This window comes from Coregonus clupeaformis, chromosome 20 (assembly GCF_020615455.1).
Source record: "Coregonus clupeaformis isolate EN_2021a chromosome 20, ASM2061545v1, whole genome shotgun sequence".
Taxonomy (NCBI): Eukaryota; Metazoa; Chordata; class Actinopteri; order Salmoniformes; family Salmonidae; genus Coregonus; species Coregonus clupeaformis.
The window spans coordinates 37,434,509-37,454,477 of NC_059211.1; the positions used below are offsets into that span (position 1 = coordinate 37,434,509).

At 42.0% G+C, this 19,969-nt stretch overlaps 1 protein-coding gene across 6 annotated transcripts in view; it reads right to left on the reverse strand.

Moving 5' to 3' along the window:
• Positions 1 to 19,969, reverse strand: part of vamp4 (vesicle-associated membrane protein 4) — a 30,403-nt gene that overhangs the window by 9,013 nt on the left and 1,421 nt on the right. For 2 of the 6 annotated variants that reach the window (XM_041839184.1, XM_041839185.1), the window contains exons 2-5: positions 18,487 to 18,560; positions 16,715 to 16,819; positions 13,535 to 13,581; positions 13,344 to 13,394 (exon numbers count right to left, since the gene is read on the reverse strand). In XM_041839184.1, the coding sequence (XP_041695118.1) occupies positions 13,344 to 13,394; positions 13,535 to 13,581; positions 16,715 to 16,819; positions 18,487 to 18,489 (206 nt within the window). In that variant the 5' untranslated portion in view covers positions 18,490 to 18,560. Of the gene's footprint in view, positions 1 to 13,343; positions 13,395 to 13,534; positions 13,582 to 16,714; positions 16,820 to 18,486; positions 18,643 to 19,969 lie in introns of all 6 variants that reach the window. The other 4 variants (XM_041839182.1, XM_041839183.1, XM_041839187.1 and 1 more) reach the window with 2 other exon arrangements.

Below are 19,969 nucleotides of genomic sequence, written 5' to 3' on the forward strand. Positions count from 1 at the left end.
AGAAAGAATACTATAGATATCAAGAAAGACAGTCAGTTGATTATTGACAAGTTTTTCCACTAAGATAAACAGGGCAAGATATAAATTGCATTCTTACACCATGAGCAGAACATGCTGTGTGTTTCTGTTGGGATCAGATGTTTCTGGTAAACAATATTAGACTCTGTTACATAATACCAACACAGTCTGTGGGCTGGGCTCTCTGTCTCAACTCTACCAGTGCTGGGGTGTGTGGGGAGCACACATATGTGCACGCATGCACACACAGAGACAGACACACTCCATTGTCATATTACAAAATAATTTGATGTACAATGTGTTATATGATTTACAGTAATGAGTACAGTAATAAGTTTCCCCTCAATGAAAAGTGCCATGTTTAAATATGAGGGCAAGCAGTTCAACACAGGTAGGTCACATTGATTCACAATGTTCAGAAGTATTGGTCCATTATGACATCACAACTACATAAGCATAGAATTTCATTCTAATTCTATATGTGAGCCAGCCATGTCACAACTGATCAATACATTCCAAACATTCCCTTTGACCATTCTGGTGACTGAATACTGAACATAGAACACCAGTATCAAGAAGACAATCTAGTATATTCCACCTGAGACATAGTTATTACAGTAGACCACCATAAAATATAGAACGTGTTACTAGACGAAAACTTGAGGTTGCAGAACAAGGTGCGAAAGATGACACTGTCAATCTCATTGATGCTGAGGAGATTCCTGCAGCCGCTACAGGAAGATAATGCTTCAATAGGGAACCTTGGTGCTGCCAGTACCAGCTCCCTTCAGCCTGCCCCACCATCTCAACCCAGGGCCACTTCCTGAGCTCAACCGGAAGGTTCATCACACCTCGCATTGTTCCTCCAGAATCCCAGTACTGGCGTTGACTGAAGAAAGAAAGTGCTCTGCAACTAATTGCAAGTTTGAAGGCCGTGGAAAATATTGAGACTGAGGAAAATAAGCCACATCCACCCTCCATAATCCCAGTACTGCAGAAGAAGAGTGCCATCTGCAATGGGAACAGTCGAACACTGCATGCAGCTCCAACAAATCAGCAGACAGGGAAGGCTAGTTTTCCTCACACCCGGAAGCCACTGCGACCCATCCAGACCAAGAGGTATCAAACCTGTGTGGTGAAAGACATCTTCCTCCATAGCGCCAAGCCGTTGAAGGCAGTCCATGGAGCCAAAATGGCCACCAAGACGCCACTGCCTCCCATTAGATCCAGAGTCACTGTGCCTAACAATGGTCCCAAGAAGGAACTATTCTGGCCAGTCAGACCAGAGGGAAACCTGCTGGTTTCCCTCTAATCAGCTTGGCCTTCAGAAGGCAGGTCGTGAAGAAACATATTCAGATCAAGACTCAGATCCTAACTATACAGGATCTACCGACATGCCCCAATAAATATGGTAAGTATTCTATTCGGAGGCTGACCAGTTGATGGCATATCTGAAGGTCAAGCTGATCAGTGTCACCCAGGAATTGAACCTGATGAAGAGCGGGGCCAAGATGGACGCTCAGGCTTTGGAGGAGAAGAAAGCAGAGGAACAGTTCAAGGCAAAAGTGGAGAAGTACACCCAGGAGATCTTCCTGATGAAGGTGGATTCTGACCTATGGGAGATGATAACGAAGAGGAGGAAAGAGGCAATGAAAAACAGAGAAGAGGGCAGCGTGAAAAGTAAGCAGACAGAAGCAGTGAGTTACGTGAGCCAGGATAGGGTCCAAGTCAAGAAGAGTGTGAACGAGGAGGATGAGAAAAAGAAGGACAGAGAGGTAAATTAGTCTATTGCTGATCTAGTTCATGTGGCTTGCGAAAACAGCCACACTTTAAAGTGGAACTGACAGCGTTTTAGCAACATGAAATCTTATTTAAACCTGTTCATTTCACCCCCAGGAAGAATATGACACCTTTTTTAAGACACAATTTTCTGACAAGCGAGCACTTAGATATGGTAATTTTCACATTTTCATAAAATGTTTGGGAATGACATACAGTGGGGAAAAAAAGTATTTAGTCAGCCACCAATTGTGCAAGTTCTCCCACTTAAAAAGATGAGAGAGGCCTGTAATTTTCATAATAGGTACACGTCAACTATGACAGACCCCGTGGGGTCAAAATGATCACAAGAACGGTGAGCAAAAATCCCAGAACCACACGGGGGGACCTAGTGAATGACCTGCAGAGAGCTGGGACCAAAGTAACAAAGCCTACCATCAGTAACACACTACGCCGCCAGGGACATGTCCCCCTGCTTAAGCCAGTACATGTCCAGGCCCGTCTGAAGTTTGCTAGAGTGCATTTGGATGATCCAGAAGAGGATTGGGAGAATGTCATATGGTCAGATGAAACCAAAATATAACTTTTTGGTAAAAACTCAACTTGTCGTGTTTGGAGGACAAAGAATGCTGAGTTGCATCGAAAGAACACCATACCTACTGTGAAGCATGGGGGTGGAAACATCATGCTTTGGGGCTGTTTTTCTGCAAAGGGACCAGGACGACTGATCCGTGTAAAGGAAAGAATGAATGGGGCCATGTATTGTGAGATTTTGAGTGAAAACCTCCTTCCATCAGCAAGGGCATTGAAGATGAAACGTGGCTGGGTCTTTCAGCATGACAATGATCCCAAACACACCGCCCGGGCAACGAAGGAGTGGCTTCGTAAGAAGCATTTCAAGGTCCTGGAGTGGCCTAGCCAGTCTCCAGATCTCAACCCCATAGAAAATCTTTGGAGGGAGTTGAAAGTCTGTGTTGCCCAGCGACAGCCCCAAAACATCACTGCTCTAGAGGAGATCTGCATGGAGGAATGGGCCAAAATACCAGCAACAGTGTGTGAAAACCTTGTGAAGACTTACAGAAAACGTTTGACCTGTATCATTGCCAACAAAGGGTATATAACAAAGTATTGAGAAACTTTTGTTATTGACCAAATACTTATTTTCCACCATAATTTGCAAATAAATTCATTAAAAATCCTACAATGTAATTTTCTGGATAATTTTTTCTCATTTTGTCTGTCATAGTTGACGTGTACCTATGATGAAAATTACAGGCCTCTCTCATCTTTTTAAGTGGGAGAACTTGCACAATTGGTTGCTGACTAAATACTTTTTTCCCCCACTGTACAGTAAGGCATTTGTGAATAGTCTAACACAATATAGTGGGAAAGCGGCTGTGCATTTGGACACTTCAGTGAATAAAATAAATAGGCCTCCTGAGTGGCGCAGTGGTCTAAGGCACTGCATCGCAGTGCTAGCTGTGCCACTAGAGATCCTGGTTCGAATCCAGGCTCTGTCGTAGCCGGCCGCGACCGGGAGACCCATGGGGCGGCACACAATTGGCCCAGCGTCGTCCAGGGTAGGGGAGGGTATGAAAAATAATGTATGCACTCACTAACTGTAAGTCGCTCTGCTAAATGACAGTGTCTACAGTGTCTACGCAGACCGGTGTGCCATAGCCAATCAGAGCTACAGTAGGCCTATATGCAAATAAGCCATCTGCCATCATTCACTTTGAACTGAACTGTGTGTTTACAGGCATTAGCAACTTTAGATCATTATAATGCATTTGCCACAAAATACACCTGCAAATATGTAAATACCAAGGGAGTCCTCTTCCATTTGGGAACTTCACAGTCCTATTGATCAAACAACCATGTAAAGGTAGGCTCTCTTTCCCTCAGTTGGTAATGCACATCAACAAGATCAACAACTAATGCTAGCCAGAGCGAGATGAGCTAAAATCTAACGAGGGAACATTAGATAAACCCTCTCAAACTGTTCAGTTAGTTGGCCATCAAAATTGCAATGATAAACGATGGGGAATAGTAGCCTGCTCGTTCTTCTGCAGCCTGCCTGCCAATGAATGCTTGTCCCAACCCACGTTTTGACAACTGAATGGGAACTTGCCTGCCTGCCCGCCCATTTGATCAATGCCAAATACATTTGATTGACAACTAAGAGATATGCTAACTGTGGATAAGTCGTTCCAAGTTCAGTATAGCTAGCTAGCAAAGCGATTCACATTTCTTGCTAGTTAACCAAACGACACCTGCATCTTTAGCTGTAGCCACCGAAAAACGATATGAGAGGAAAAAGGTTGGTCACTCACCCACTACCAGTGGCGGCTCCTGAAAAAATTCTCAGGAGGGGCAATTTTTCTGATGATTTAGGTGACCTACACACATTTAAAAAAAGATATGTCCAGCAACAACATGAAGACAGGGGCAGCATATAAGTCAATACCAGAAGCATTTATTGACTGATCTCAAAAGTGTTGGCTTACCAGGGTTGGTGGAGCCCTCAGTTTCATCTTTGCCTCGCAAAGCTAACTCAAACACTCCGCAAAACTTCACACACTGGATTAGCCGGCTGAGGATGTGGCGGTTCTTGCTAATGTCGTAGTAAATATATTTGTTATAGTGAATATGGAATATGATATGTTGAGTAAAATGTTGTGCTAAGATCTATTTAGGTCAGGAGCTGGTTATAAGTTATGTTCCTATCCAATAACAATGGACAAAAGGGTCCTATCTTGTCAGCCTTGTCAGCAGGTGGCCAAGGACAACACCCACGCCATAGGCCTCTCAGTTCTTCCAACTCACGAGTTCTTGCTCTGAGGACACACACACACACAAACACACACACACACACACACATCATCACTGTTAAACACACACACACACACACATCATCACTGTTAAACACACACACACACACACACACAAAAATCCCCTCTCTTAGGCTGAACATTTGAAGACAGAGAACCCGACTCAGAGCCAATGCAACAGTGACAGTAGCCTGGAGGGGACCTCGCCCAACTCATCAGGACCAATCAGAAGATCAGAACTACTAGATTGAACCTACTTCATTTATTGCATAAAATGTCTGCACACAATGTTTCGGGGCTCTCTTCAGAATAATAATAATAATAATAATAATAATAATATGCCATTTAGCAGACGCTTTTATCCAAAGCGACTTACAGTCATGCGTGCATACATTTTTGTGTATGGGTGGTCCCGGGGATCGAACCCACTACCTTGGCGTTACAAGCACCATGCTCTACCAGCTGAGCTACAGAAAGTGGATACTCATGGATGCGCATTGCAATTGTAAAATGTCAACACAATTGGAGACACCACGTCATTTTTGGAGACATGTTATTGACAGTAAACTATTGTAGATGCGACTGCTAACTAAATAAAACATTTTAGCTGGCTAGCTAATCATCTTAGCTAAATGTGGGGCAAACAATTCAGTTATTTACCGTTAATTTGAGGGATTGGGGTGAAAGAAATCGAGTTACATAGTGATACTTTACGATATACTGTATTGACAATATCGCAATATTTTAGCGCTAGTTGGCTGTACCTGCACCAAAACACCATTATTGTTCCTTCATAGCTTGTTGTCAATCTTTTCACATTGGGAGCCAATTTGTTTTCAGCACTTTTATTTCCATGACTGATCAAAACTTCGTTCTCATGGCTTTCTGATCCCTCTGCAACAGACATATGGTGCGCAATAAAATCACAGTATCGAATCGCAATACGTATAGAATCATGAGACTCGCAATGCTGATGCATATATCTTATCGTGAGGTTCCTGGCAATTCCCAGCCCAAGTTCATTTGCCACAACAAATCTCTTCGCTAGCAAACGCAATGTGTCTCCAGCAATGTTTACTTTTTTGACGTTCTATGGCATCTCCACTTTCCAAGCATATATGACCACATGTAATATTTTGGTAAGTGATGCAAATAGTGAACTATGTAGGGCCAGGATGTAAAATATATGTAGCTGCAGCAATTTCTCTTATCTGATATGGTAAGTAATGGGGCTTGATTTATAGCTCCCTAAGAGTTTGACGAACGGGTCCGTGAACGCGATTGCAGATATCTTTACCTCTGAATAAACTGCCTTATATTATACAATTATCCACCTTGTCCAAAAGTCTCTACTTTTTCTCCGTTCTCCAGTAAACTTGTTTTATCAACAATAGTAAGGTTCAATGACACAGAAAGCAGTTCAATGTCGGGGTACAGTCAGCTCTCTTACCAGGATCGCGGTCCGCTCTGACCAGGGTGAAGGTGGCCGGCTCCACCGCTCTGCCAGCAGCGTTTTCATTATTTAGTCCGTTCCGTAGCGGGTATGTACACGATCAACAAGATCAGTCCAAAACCGAAGATCAGTCCAAAGCAGAATGTTTGCAGAATGTTTGTAAACTAAGTCTACAAATTAAAAACATAAAATAACGCCACACTGCAGGTCGCAACATAGACGCTGATAGCCGCCATTGTCTTAGTTACGTTCAACGTTACGTCACGTATGACGAAAGCGCGTAAGTGCATGCACACAGACACCCATAGAGAATGTATTGAAAGCTTTGAAATGTGAAAAAAATAGATTTTACATGACAGGCTAAGAGAGACTTCTGGGCGATTTTCAACCTGACTGAAATCGCCCAAAAAACGGGCGGGGCCATTTGAAGCACGACTTTAGCCTGATTTGACATTTAGTGGCTGGCAGATCAGACGTGAACACTGATAACTGCTGTTGCCGTGATATAATTTTTTATAAATTTATAAAAAAAATTATATATATTTTTTTTTTTTTTTTTATAATTGATTAGAAAAAAAATCCCTTCCTTTTCCCGTTTGGCAGTGCGTCGCCCATATCGCCCTATTGAACAAGCCGTCCCTGCCCACTACTCTAATGACATGACATCCTCCCAGCAGCTAGCTAACATTAGGCTCTGTGTTTTTAGCTTGCTAAATAAATAGCTAGCTACATAAATAAATACGCTAGCCCAGGGGTGTCAAACTCAAATCAGCACACGGGCCATATTGCGAAAAAAACGAATATGCGGGCCATTGTTTTATTTGAAAAAATATGTCCCTTTCTAATTTCCCCTTATGTATATAAGGATGCTGTATAAAGCATTTTAACATATTAAAACAAAATAGATAAGTAATATTTGTCCAGCCTTTGCTGCTATGCTTGCAGATCTGCATAATATGCTGCGACCCTAATCAAAAAGTATTTAATAACTCCAAATAACAAAAGCGTAGCTATAGGTTGTTGTAACATTTAAACATTTGGACTGCATGGATCACCGGTGCGGTTGAATGCAGCATTGCTGTATGGTGTTTTGCTGCAGGTTTTGTTTTTTGGTTACTCTTTGTCAAGCTTTAAAAACTGAAGCCAGAATGCAACATTTTTGTAGCCTAGCTAGGACTGTGGCATGTGTCTGTACACTTTCCCTCCGCTGTACGCTGTAAACCGGACACATGAAAGCAGTGCAATTGAGGCTGTAATTAGTAGATTACTCATTTATACTCGCTTGTGTGTCCTATTCGGCCCGCGGGCCTTGTGTTTGACACATGCGCTAGCCTATTAACCACATTATGACTGACTTGTGATCATTGCCCTTGCTAGTTTGATTGTATTGACATTCCCAGCCTTAGTTACAGCATCCTGTTTTTGTTTAAAATATTGAGTCATTGAGGCAGCAAACAACGTGACAGACCGGCTGTTATTTACAACCTGATAGCAATCTACCAAGAAATGTATTGGTGAATTATATTAATCATGCATTGAACTGCATCCATCTATTCTGCCAACAATGCCTTACTGTACGTCATGGAAGTTTGAGTCAAATATAACCTATTTTTAAAACATCTTATACAGCTGGTTTTGAAGCATAAACAGGGAATTTTATATTTTTTACTGATATGATTGTCTGTTTCACATCTGCGAAGTAGTTAAAATACCGTCAGTTCCACTTTAAATATTGTACCACTTATTTCTGACTTACAGTTATATTATTTACAACGCTATTCCTCTTACACCATTTAAATCAGCTACTTTACCCACAAGTTAGACAAAAGTTAGAGCATATGAAATCTTCCTTTATTTATCTGCTATTCAAATCTGAAATCAGTTCAAAAATATATTCTACCAATCTAACGATACAGCTGTTTTAGTAACCGCATCAACAAAATTATCTAACTTTCACAGCACTTTAGACAAACCGTTAGTGTGTGACATCTTGGTCTACTTCTCTGCTATTCAAATCTGGAATTAGAACAGTATTATCTTCCACCAATCAAAAGTTACAGCTGTTTGTGTGAGTTTAGAGTGACAAAAAGTGGCTAGATAATGCCAGCTAACAGCTCTGTCATGTCTCGCCATTGAGCAGCCCAAACGGAGCTGTTGCTATGGATTCTCACAAAAACTTAAGAGGGTATGACATCTTGGTCTAATTCTCTGCTATTCAAATCTGGAATCAGAACAGAACCGTATTACTGCCACACCGGCAGTCATGAGTAATCTCCTCTTATGCACTCTGGACATGCATTGGTAGTATCCAACTCGCTAATGGCCTGGTACTCAGGGCTCTATTGTCCTTCTAACCACTCTGACATCAATGCAATCGAAAATCACATCAAACACTTATCATCAAAACAGTATTGTGCTTTTAAAACTCACCTCATTGTAATTGATCAATTTGAAGAAAGAAGTTCAACAACAGATTGAAACAGTGGAAAACACGGTCATTGTGGATGTTGTTTCAAAGCCTAACAATGAAATGGACAGCTCTTTCAAAGGTGATGATTAATTCAAAACACCCATACATACACACATTAGAGCTCATACATACGCATAGGCCTATATATGAGCCCAAGCCTGAAAAAAAAAACTTTATTAAAATAATGATTGCGCAGTTCTTATACAACACATAGCCTATGCATATTATGCACCACAGAAAAACATTGGTCTAGCCTATAATCCAAAATGTATCAAATTCTAGTAATCACCTTTGAGTGTGGACTGTATTATAATGCATACTAGATGGACTGGTTACCTTATGCTTCATTTCAAAGTTTCTATTCATGAGTCAGAGAGAACGTATAGGCCTAGGCGATGCTGTTGGTTCATTGATTGTGCAGGGCGGCTTACAGAGTTAGCCTACAATAGTGAATTTGTATTTGATTTTGAATAGCCTAGTAATAATATATCACCACTGTGCGTTTCCATCTCCTCCCCTTTCTCCTTCATTACTTTCTCAAGCACGCAGAGAGAGGAGAAGTCAACAGTTTAATGAAATATGTTTCATTGTGAAAACGATGTTCCCGACAGAATTCACTTGGTTTCCCAAATTAAGCACTTGGTAGCTGCAGGAACAGAGTTGGGGAGCCCATGGCATACAGAGTTTTGGCAGAATATCACCTGAGGCTGCATGCTCCTCAAACAATGGTTGATGCATGGAGTGAAATAACCGGAGTAGCCTACCCGAACAGGCGGGAAAGCAGCTTCCATTCGCTATTCGACTGCATAGGCGGATGACATTCATTTTTTCCCCCTGCCCCTGTTCCTGCCCATTTCATAATGGGCCATTCTAAATCTAAAACTAATTTAACATAATAGTAAAGACAATATTAAATTGAGAATAGTCTGATGGGTGATATGGTCACTTGATGAGAGAACAGTGTGTGCAGCCTAAGGCAAGGAACAGAGCATAAGCTTTTTTTTTTTGCATCATGCTGCCCGTCTATGTTTCGATTTCTAAGACATTTTAAGGTTTGTATCATTAACAACTAAAGTTGCCAAATAACTAAATCTAGCTTAGCCTATAGGACCTGTTTCAAATGATCACTTTTACGCTTAACATAGCCTTCATATGCGCACTTGCTCCAGAATGGGAAAAATATCCTTTCTATTTTATTCAGCTAAGTTCAATTATATTCTTCTTACTATCAAATCATATAATATAAAATAATGACATGGGACATAAGCATATCCTGTCTGCTAAATGAACAAGCCTACAGCCTATGGCATGGAGCATAGCCAGATAACATAGAGTAGGCCAACTCATATTCTGTTAATCTGAAATACATTTGTCATATCATAATGTTTCTTTACCTACCTAAAATAAATAATTGATTTATTGTTATGGTTTATATTAAATTGATTTATTAGACTTGTTAAAATGTAGATGTTCAAAGGCACACATCAGCAGCTTGTATGTGTAGAGGCCGGAGTATTGCTAAACATATTTATGTTAATTAACCGTCAATTACTGTGAGACCGGCAGTCTTTTGCATTACAATAACTGGCTGACAAAATGTCATGAATGACCGCCACAGCCCTACAGTGGCTTGCGAAAGTATTCACCCCCCTTGACATTTTTGTCCTATTTTGTTGCCTTACAACCTGGAATTAAAATTGATTTTGGGGGGGTTTGTATCATTTCATTTAGACAGCATGCCTACCACTTTGAAGATGCAAAATATTTATTTATTGTGAAACAAACAAGAAATAAGACCAAAAAAACAGAAAACTTGAGCGTGCATAACTATTCACCCCCCCAAAGTCAATACTTTGTAGAGCCACCTTCTGCAGCAATTACAGCTGGAAGTCTCTTGGGGTATGTCTCTATAAGCTTTGTACATCTAGTCACTGGGATTTTTTCCCATTCTTCAAGGCAAAACTGGTCCAGTTCCTTCAAGTTGGATGGGTTCCGCTGGTGTACAGCAATTTTTAAGTCATACCACAGATTCTCAATTGGATTGAGGTCTGGGCTTTGACTAGGCCATTCCAAGACATTTAAATGTTTCCCCTTAAACCACTCGAGTGTTGCTTTAGCAGTATACTTAGGGTCATTGTCCTGCTGGAAGGTGAACCTCCATCCCAGTCTCAAATCTCTGGAAGACTGAAACAGGTTTCCCTCAAGAATTTCCCTGTATTTAGCACCATCCATTATTCCTTCAATTCTGACCAGTTTAGTAGTCTCTGCCAATGAAAAACATCCCCACAGCATGATGCTGCCACCACCATGCTTCACTGTGGGGATGGTGTTCTCGGGGTGATGAGAGGTGTTGGGTTTGAGGTGTTGGGTTTGCGCCAGACAGCGTTTTCCTTGATGGCCAAAAAGCTCACTTTTAGTCTCATCTGACCAGAGTACCTTCTTCCATATGTTTGGGCAGTCTCCCACATTCCTTTTCGCGAACACCAAATGTGTTTGCTTATTTTTTTCTTTAAGCAATGGCTTTTTTCTGGCCACTCTTCCGTAAATCCCAGCTCTGTGGAGTGTACGGCTTAAAGTGAACCTATGGACAGATACTCCAATCTCCGCTGTGGAGCGTTGCAGCTCCTTCTGGGTTATCTTTGGTCTCTTTGTTGCCTCTCTGATTAATGCCCTCCTTGCCTGGTCCGTGAGTTTTGGTGGGCAGCCCTCTCTTGGCAGGTTTGTTGTGGTGCCATATTCTTTCAAACAATTTAAAATGGATTTAATTGTGCTCCGTGGGATGTTCAAAGTTTCGGATATTTTTTTATAACCCAACCCTGATCTGTACTTCTCCACAACTTTGTCCCTGACCTGTTTGGAGAGCTCCTTGGTCTTCATGATGCCGCTTGCTTGGTGGTGCCCCTTGCTTAGTGGTGTTGCAGACTCTGGGGCCTTTCAGAACAGGTGTATATATACTGAGATCATGTGACACTTAGATTGCACACAGGTGGCCTTTATTTAACTAATTATGTGACTTCTGAAGGTAATTGGTTGCACCAGATCTTATTTAGGGGCTTCATAGCAAAGGGGGTGAATACATATGCACGCACCACTTTTTCGTTATTTATTTTTTAGATTTTTATTAAACAAGTTATTTTTTTCATTTCACTTCACCAATTTGGACTATTTTGTGTATGTCCATTACATGAAATCCAAATAAAACTCAATTTCAATTACAGGTTGTAATGCAACAAAATAAGAAAAACGCTAAGGGGGATGAATACTTTTTCAAGGCACTGTATCTGCTACCAATCGAAGTTACAACTGTTTGTTGGAGTTTAGATTGATGAAAAGTATCTAGCTAATGTCAGCTAACAGCTCTCTCATGTCTCGTCATTGAGCAGCCCAAAGGAGACGTTGCTATGGATACCAATGCATTTCAATGGCAAAAAAAAGGGCCATAGACTATAATGGTAAAGAAATCTAAAATTCTAGACCCATCTCCTCTTTCACCATTTAAGCTATCAACTCCAAACCAACGTTGAGATGTTCAGACTGACCCTACTTAGATTGCTTGTCAAAATATTTTTTATAGTATACACACCTTCTGAACTATAACCATTTAAAATAAATAAACATTGGTTTGAATGAGGACCATAGGAATACAGAGGTAGCTATTCAAAATGGTCCTGCTCCTTAGCCAATTAAGAAACAAGACCAACTTTAAAACATTCAGGCTATCCTAACTTCAAATTCTTTTGAATCTTATCAACTATAACTATAGACATGTGCTAAATAAATGTGCATAAAGTAGCATAAAATAACCTCCCACAGTAACTCTTGAACCGTTCAAGCTAGAGACACCAAACCAACGTTCACATGTTCAGGCTATCCTATCCACTGCCACAAATATACTTTCAAAGAGCTGAATGAAGCAAGTCACAATTTTTCTTAATGGATTTTATTTTCTAGTTTCTTGTTGTGATCACATGTAGGCAGGCCTATTTGAATGACATACTGTATATTGTATGTATTTCTTCAATTTAATTGTGTGTAAAGTGTGTTTAGAGTGCCTGAGATGTGCGTTCGCTTGCCCATCTGATAACGAGGAGGACCACGATGGAAATAATTCTGTTCACTTTGTGATTTTGATCCTAGACCATTTTAATGTGTGTAGTGTTGTATTCATAATGACTGAGGAAACTCAAGCGATACATGGTGTGATGCACCAAGGGACCTGGGTCTGTCTGGACATCACCACTCTTTTGTATTTTTTACTGAACAGACAATACAGTACAGTAAGACAGACAGACAGACAGACAGACAGACAGACAGACAGACAGACAGACAGACAGACAGACAGACAGACAGGAGGAGATAGACAGGACAGAGAGGAAGAGCCGTGGCGCTGGGATTCTAGAACAGATATAGATGTGCTGTGGGCATTGGCGGTGACATCAGACCAACCGCTAGAACACCTGTTGCCCAAAAGATGACCTCTACCTTGGTATCAGCGAGGGTTCCAATACGAGGCAGTACTACTAAGAGGCAGTATATCCAGAACCATCTAAATCAACTGTGTTCAGCAGTTCCACAGAAACATATATAGTTCTTCAATAAAATAATGAATCGAAAGAACTCATAAAAAAAGTTCAGTCAGATTTGTTGATGGTTCAGAAAAGCAGAAGAAATTCAATATTAACAAACAAGGGAATTACGTCTTTCGTTCATAATTTCTAATATGACAGAGTGTAGATTCATGCTCCCCTCCCAAACACACACGCACGCACACTGCATGTGCACACAAACTTACTGTCTGATTTTGTCACTTCCAGCTCCAAATCTGGGTCCAGTTGGTCCCCTCCTGAAAGAAATATACAGAGAATCTGTAGCTTCACATACACAGCCTTGCAGCCCAATGTGTGCTCTGGTCAAAAGCAGTGCACTGTATAAGAAACAGGCGGTCAATTCAGACACAAACAAACACACTAATGTTTTACTCACAGGAAGAAGTCCTCCTCTTCATCAGAGTCTTCCTCCAGCAGGTTCCTCTGTGAGGGGGCAATGGTTAGAGGGCAGAGGATAGAGGTCAGACACTGGAACACACCACCACTGATATCAACACCACTGACATGGAATACAATGATATGGAAGCAAATCAAATCAATTACATTATCATTGAGAAATGATGCTACATCTAATCTATTTTCCTGTTTTGTTTTGCTTACATAAGCTAACAAAAGTTATGTTTCTGCTCGGTTGTGCTGGTCTCCTGTGTGTCTTGTTGCTAGGAACATTACTTGAGAGAGAATGTTGTTTGTTTTGTCTTCTGCCTTTCACAGTGTATTAGAGCATGGAGTCTGTTAAGAGGAGCTGAGTAGTGGGGAGGCTTCCAGAAACTGGCTGATCTGAGGTCAGCTTACCAGACTCTTCTATTGATGTGTTACATAAGACATATAATGTGGGTTAAAACTGATCTCAGTTAAGACCCTATAATAGACTGTTTATGAAACTGATCACAGTGAAAGAATGGTATAAAACAGACTGGGATGGTTCTGTAAAGCTTTCTCAGGTGGAGAGTTGGCTACAGAATAGACAGAATGTCTCTGCTTCTTATTTTTCTCCTGTCGTGTGGACTTTACTAGCCATTACCAGGTAACTCAGACAGACTGGGGTAAACCACACCCTTATCAGGGATATCAGATCCATACCAGGGGAAATCAGAGCCTTGTTCAATCTTATTCTATCAGGGACAGGTAGGATATAGCCTACAGCTATGGCTCTGGCCATAACAACCATAACAGACAGCAGGCCTATCAGAGTCTGGCAACTACAGTGGAGAGGAATCCCCACAAACCTGCCAGAGAGGGCTCCATAAAGTCTATATCTATCCTCAGTCATATAAATACACTACATTACCAAAAGTATGTGGACACCTGCTCGTCGAACATCTCATTCCAAAATCATGGGCATTAATATGGAGTTGGTCCCCCCTTTGCTGCTATAACAGCCTCGACTCTTCTGGGAAGGCTTTCCACTAGATGTGGAACATTGCTGCGGGGACTTGGTTCCATTCAGCCACAAGAGCATTAGTGAGGTCGGGCACTGATGTTGGGCGATTAGGCCTGGCTCACAGTCGGCGTTCCAATTCATCCCAAAGGTGTTCGATGGGGTTGAGGTCAGGGCTCTGTGCAGGCCAGTCAAGTTCTTCCACACCGATCTCGACAAACCATTTGTGTATGGACTTCGCTTTGTGCACAGGGGCTTTGTCATACTGAAACAGGAAAGGGCCTTCCCCAAACTGTTGCCACAAAGTTGGAAGCACAGAATCGTCTAGAATGTCATTGTATGCTGTAGCATTAAGATTTCGAACCATGAAAAACAGCCCCAGACCATTATTCCTCCTCCACCAAACTTTACAGTTGGCACTATGCATTGGGGCAGGTAGCGTTCTCCTGGCATCCACCAAACCCAAATTCATCCGTCGGACTGCCAGATGGTGAAGCGTGATTCATCACTCCAGAGAACCCGTTTCCACTGCTCCAGAGTCCAATGGCGGTGAGCTTTACACCACTCCAGCTGACGCTTGGTATGCGCATGGTGATCTTAGGCTTGTGTGTGGCTGCTCGGCCATGGAAACCCATTTAATGAAGCTCCCAACGAACAGTTATTGTACTGACGTTGCTTCCAGAGGCAGTTTGGAACTCGCTAGTGTGTGTTGTAAACGAGGACAGCCAATTTTTACGCCCTACGCGATTCAGCACTCTGTGGTCCCGTTCTGTGAGCTTGTGTGGCCTACCACTTCACGGCTGAGCCGTTGTTGCTCCTAGATGTTTCCACTTCACAATAACAGCACTTACAGTTTACCGGGGCAGCTCTATAAGGGCAGAAATTTGACGAACTGACTTGTTGGAAAGGTGGCATCCTATGACGGTGCCACATTGAAAGTCACTGAGCTCTTCAGTAAGGCCATTCTACTGCCAATGTTACTATGGAGATTGCATGGCTGTGTGCTCGATTTTATACACCTGTCAGCAACGGGTGTGGCTGAAGCGTCTGCTAAATGGCATATTATTATTATTATTATTAAATAGCCGAATCCACTAATTTGAAGGGGTGTCCACATACTTTTGTGCATATAGTGTATATCTTACTGTATATAAATTTACCTCAGATAACTAGCAGAATGTGATCATAAGGACAAGCCTTTATCTGATGAGTGGTTCAAACCCACCTTCTGCCTATCCTCTACCCATGTTCCATCCCAGCCATCTGACTGCATGTCACTACTCAGCTCTGTCCAACTCCTGGATGTCTGATCCCAGGAGCCAGGAGAGGACTGGGAGCTAATATCAGAGAAGAGGAGATGGAAGGAGGAAAATGGAGAGGGGTGTGTGTGTTACAGATGTGGCATCTTAATGTGACCCCAATTATTACAGGAGGAAAATATTTCTGTAGCACCAGGATCTGACTGGGCCATTCTGTTCCTGCAGGAAACAGATGGCCTCCATTTGAATGCAAATTCTATCACTTGAATCTGAATTAATGACTCAACTGTCCCCGCATGAAGAGAAAGGGTTTATGCAGGTTTCTGTTGCATTTATGTAAAACACAAAGCCCATTTGCGGCCATTTGCATTTTCCTGTGGAGGAAAACTTTCTTCAACAAAAGGGTGATCAAATTAAGATGACAGATCTGTATATAAGAAGCAAGTCTCTGTGTTTCTCTTTGATTTCAGCTGAACACAACAACACAATGCTGAGACAGAGGAGGGAGGGGTCCTCTCTGAACCTCAGAGAAGCGAAGGGAGAGAGGAAGACTGAGGAACTATGATGGAGAACATATGTTTGGCTAAAGGGCTCTGGAGTGTCATCTCTCCATCTCTTGTTCTCTTTAATCCCTCTGTCCCTTTCTCCATCTCCTTCTCTTATGTTTCCAATTTTCCCCTCCGTTCATGACCCATCTGTGTCTCCTACGTCTAGGATCATTTCCACTTGCCGGATGTGGATGCCTTTCCCTCTCTGTACCCCTGCAATGTCCCTCTCTTAACTGCTCTCTCCCCCCATGTTTTTAATTCCTGTCTTAAATGAGTTTGCACTGGGGAAACAGATTTCATGTTTTTGTAAATGTAACTAATAAAAACCCTTGAACCTTGCTCCATCCCTCCCTCCACCCGTGTCTCACCCTCTCGCTGCGTATGGATCCCGTGACCTCTTCATCATTGAGGTGTCGTTTGAACTTCGGAGGCATGTTGGCGTCTTCAGGCTGCTCCTCCCGCTCTGTCTCCCTCTGTAGGAGGAGAAACACACCCGTTACAGACCTCACACACACATTAGTGATACAGTTCAGCAGAAACTCTGGTCCTACTGGGGTGCAGGCTTTTGCTGCAGACCAGCACTAACACATCTCTTTAAACTAATCAATTATAATTATGTATTAGTAGAATCAGGCGTGTAAGTGATGGGCTGGAAACGAAAGCCTGCAAACTGTAACGAGCCCTCCAGATGACCACGGCTGCTGCAGTCATTATACCAATGGCAGACAAATACCAAACATGCACAACACACACTCAGGTGGGCCTCAACACCAGCTTGGTTATCACATAAAATATATAGTATGACAAAGCTGGTCTGCCTGCTTGACTCCTACACACTTTTTTTCCCTGAGGCGAACACATGTTCAGAGTAATGACTGGTCCTGGTTCCTCTCTAAGTTTCTCCAAGCCGCTGCAGACTCAGGTATTGCTCTCTAAAGGTTTAGGTCCTGGGTTTGTGAGGTGTTCTGTGACTAGACTGACCAAACAGAAACAACCAGCCTACTTACAGTATCAGCCTTTACGTCAATTAGCAGATGCTTTTATCCATACAGTATGTAGTCCCTGCGGGAAGTGTCATGTTATGTCAAACACATATTTAAGTGTAACAGCAGACAGAGCAGTGAAGAGGGGACCCTCGCTCTCATGTTGGGAGGTGTGTGTGAGTGCTGCAGGCTGATAATAACTGCAGCCTTGGCCTCACCATGAAGAGTGTGAGAGCAGAGGGGAACTAAACACTTCACCTAAATCTTCAAAACATGTAGAAAACATGTAGATCTCATTTAGGCTAGTTTTTAAACAAGCATACTTAGTAACAGAACCATTCCGGTTTTTAAACCATTTCCCCTAACCCCTAGGACTACAGGGATTCTGTCAGGCTTGCCAGGATGTAATTTTGGGAGAGTTAGGCCTACTTATGCGTGGGTGGTGGTGTTGGACTAAATGTTCCATTTCAGCAGAGTGGCCTGGCTGTTATTCAGAGCTTCTCCTCTCTGCCTGTTCCCTTTTGAGGGGTGGGACGTGGGAGCAGTTTTAATGGCGAGCAGAGTTTGATTTAACACTGCTGGCTGGCTATGCTGTGGAACCCAGCTCACTCAGGGGAGGGCTCCTGTGTCCGCTCACTGCTGCCTGTACTGTACCTCTTCATCTTGTCTCCATCTCTATTCCCTCATTCCTGTCTCTGTCTCTGAGCCCCGGAGTAGAAAACGTGCAGTTCCTTCAGCTAGCCTCAAGCATCCCTCTTCCCTGACCAGTTGATTGGCTGTGCATCAAACTCAGCCCCAGTAACACATAACCCAACCACTGCTGTTCAGTGGTTTTAGGCAGGGCACAAAGGCCCCCTGTGCAGCCTCTGTTGTACAGCCAGACATCAAATGCTTTTAGGTCAGGAAAGAGAGCTAGGCAAGGGTCCACCTCACAGAAGTCATGGAAAAGGAAATACTTCCCCACCCCAAACCCATCGCTTTTTTATGCTGCACATGAATTGCCCATTGGAGAAAATAAAGATTTATTAAATTGAACTGAATAAATTCTAGGTAGAATTTCAGACAAATTTGTCTAAACACACCCCACCTCTCCTGTCCTCACAGCTTCTACCCCAAACCCATCTCTCCTGCCCCAACTCCTCCAGCCCCTTATGTACCATTGAATCCAGCTCAAACTCTGAAACTGTTGCTTTTCTCAGCGTCTTCTTCTGGCAGGGCAGTTGGAAAAGGGCTGTTCCGTGGCCAGGAGCGGAGTGGAACGTTCCGGTAAACAGAGGAGAGAGTGGCAGGGGTCAGGGCTCTATCTCAGGCAACTACAGAGAAGAGAGAGAGATGCACAGAAAGAAGAGAGGAGAGAAAAGCCAAGCTAGCAAATCTGGGTTGCAGATATGCAAGTATGCAGCTTTGAAAGAAGCACTTTAAAGGTACAATCTGTAACATCTATTTCTGGTAAGATGTTTTGTTCATCTAAAAATCAATGAAGAAGAGTGGAATGAGAGGAGGGAGATGTAGAGGGGGGTGTTTGTGTTTGTTTAGTTTCACACTTGATTGTATTAGGGTGATTCCAAACCTGCGGAAAATATTTGTGGTATCTCAGATTGTTCTGGCAATTCTCTCATCGGAACTTAATTGGGAGGAAGAATGTTTAACATGCTTTTAACATTTGTATAACTTTTGTTTTTTTGTTTTATCATGATGAAACTGTAGGCCCTTTTTAGACCTATACATGCTTCCTGTAAGACCCTATGATCTGTACATGATACAGAAAACATATTGGTGTCATTAAACTCTATAGCAGAAGTACTAGGTGAAAAATCTGTCGATGTGCCCTTGAGCAAGGCACTTAACCCTAATTGCTCCTGTAAGTCGCTCTGGATAAGAGTGTCTGCTAAATGACAAAAAATAAATACAAAATAAAATAATAATAACAAAAATACTAAACTCTTACCCTACGGGGTCCAGAGCCTGCTGGTTTTTTTTAAAATTAATTGCACATAACTGGTGTCCCAGGTCTAAATCAGTCCCTGATTACAGCGGAACAATTAAAAAATGCAGTGGAATTGGCTTCGAGGTCCAGTGTTGAGTTTGATGGCTCTATAGTGTTCTCTCAAATATGGAGTTAGTCTAGATTCTGAAATACAAACATAAAAATCATGAATATCTCAAAACCACCCTTTCTGATTTTGCCTATTTTTAGACATATTGTTTGTAACAATATACTCTCCAAACGTCACATTTCCAGAGCCCTCTGGTACTTTTAATGATATGACCCATTTTAAACATAGAAATCAACATTATAGGTCATTAACCAATCACAGCCCTCCTTTAGGATTGCACATTCAGCAAGTCATCAGCAGAGGGAGTTCCCTTTAAATCCATTTTCCCATTCACTGTGTTGGTGGTGCCCATTACATTAAACATCCCTTCAGAATTAGCAGAGAGTCCACTATGGACATTTTATTTACCTGAAGAGTATATTGTTCCAAACAATATGTCTTAAAATGAACAAAATCAAAAAGGGTAGTTAAGATATTTATATTTCTTATGTTCAATAAATTAATGTGAAATGGTATTTCAAAATCTAGACATACTCTATATTTGAGGGAACACTATAAGGAGTATAATGACACCAAGATGTTT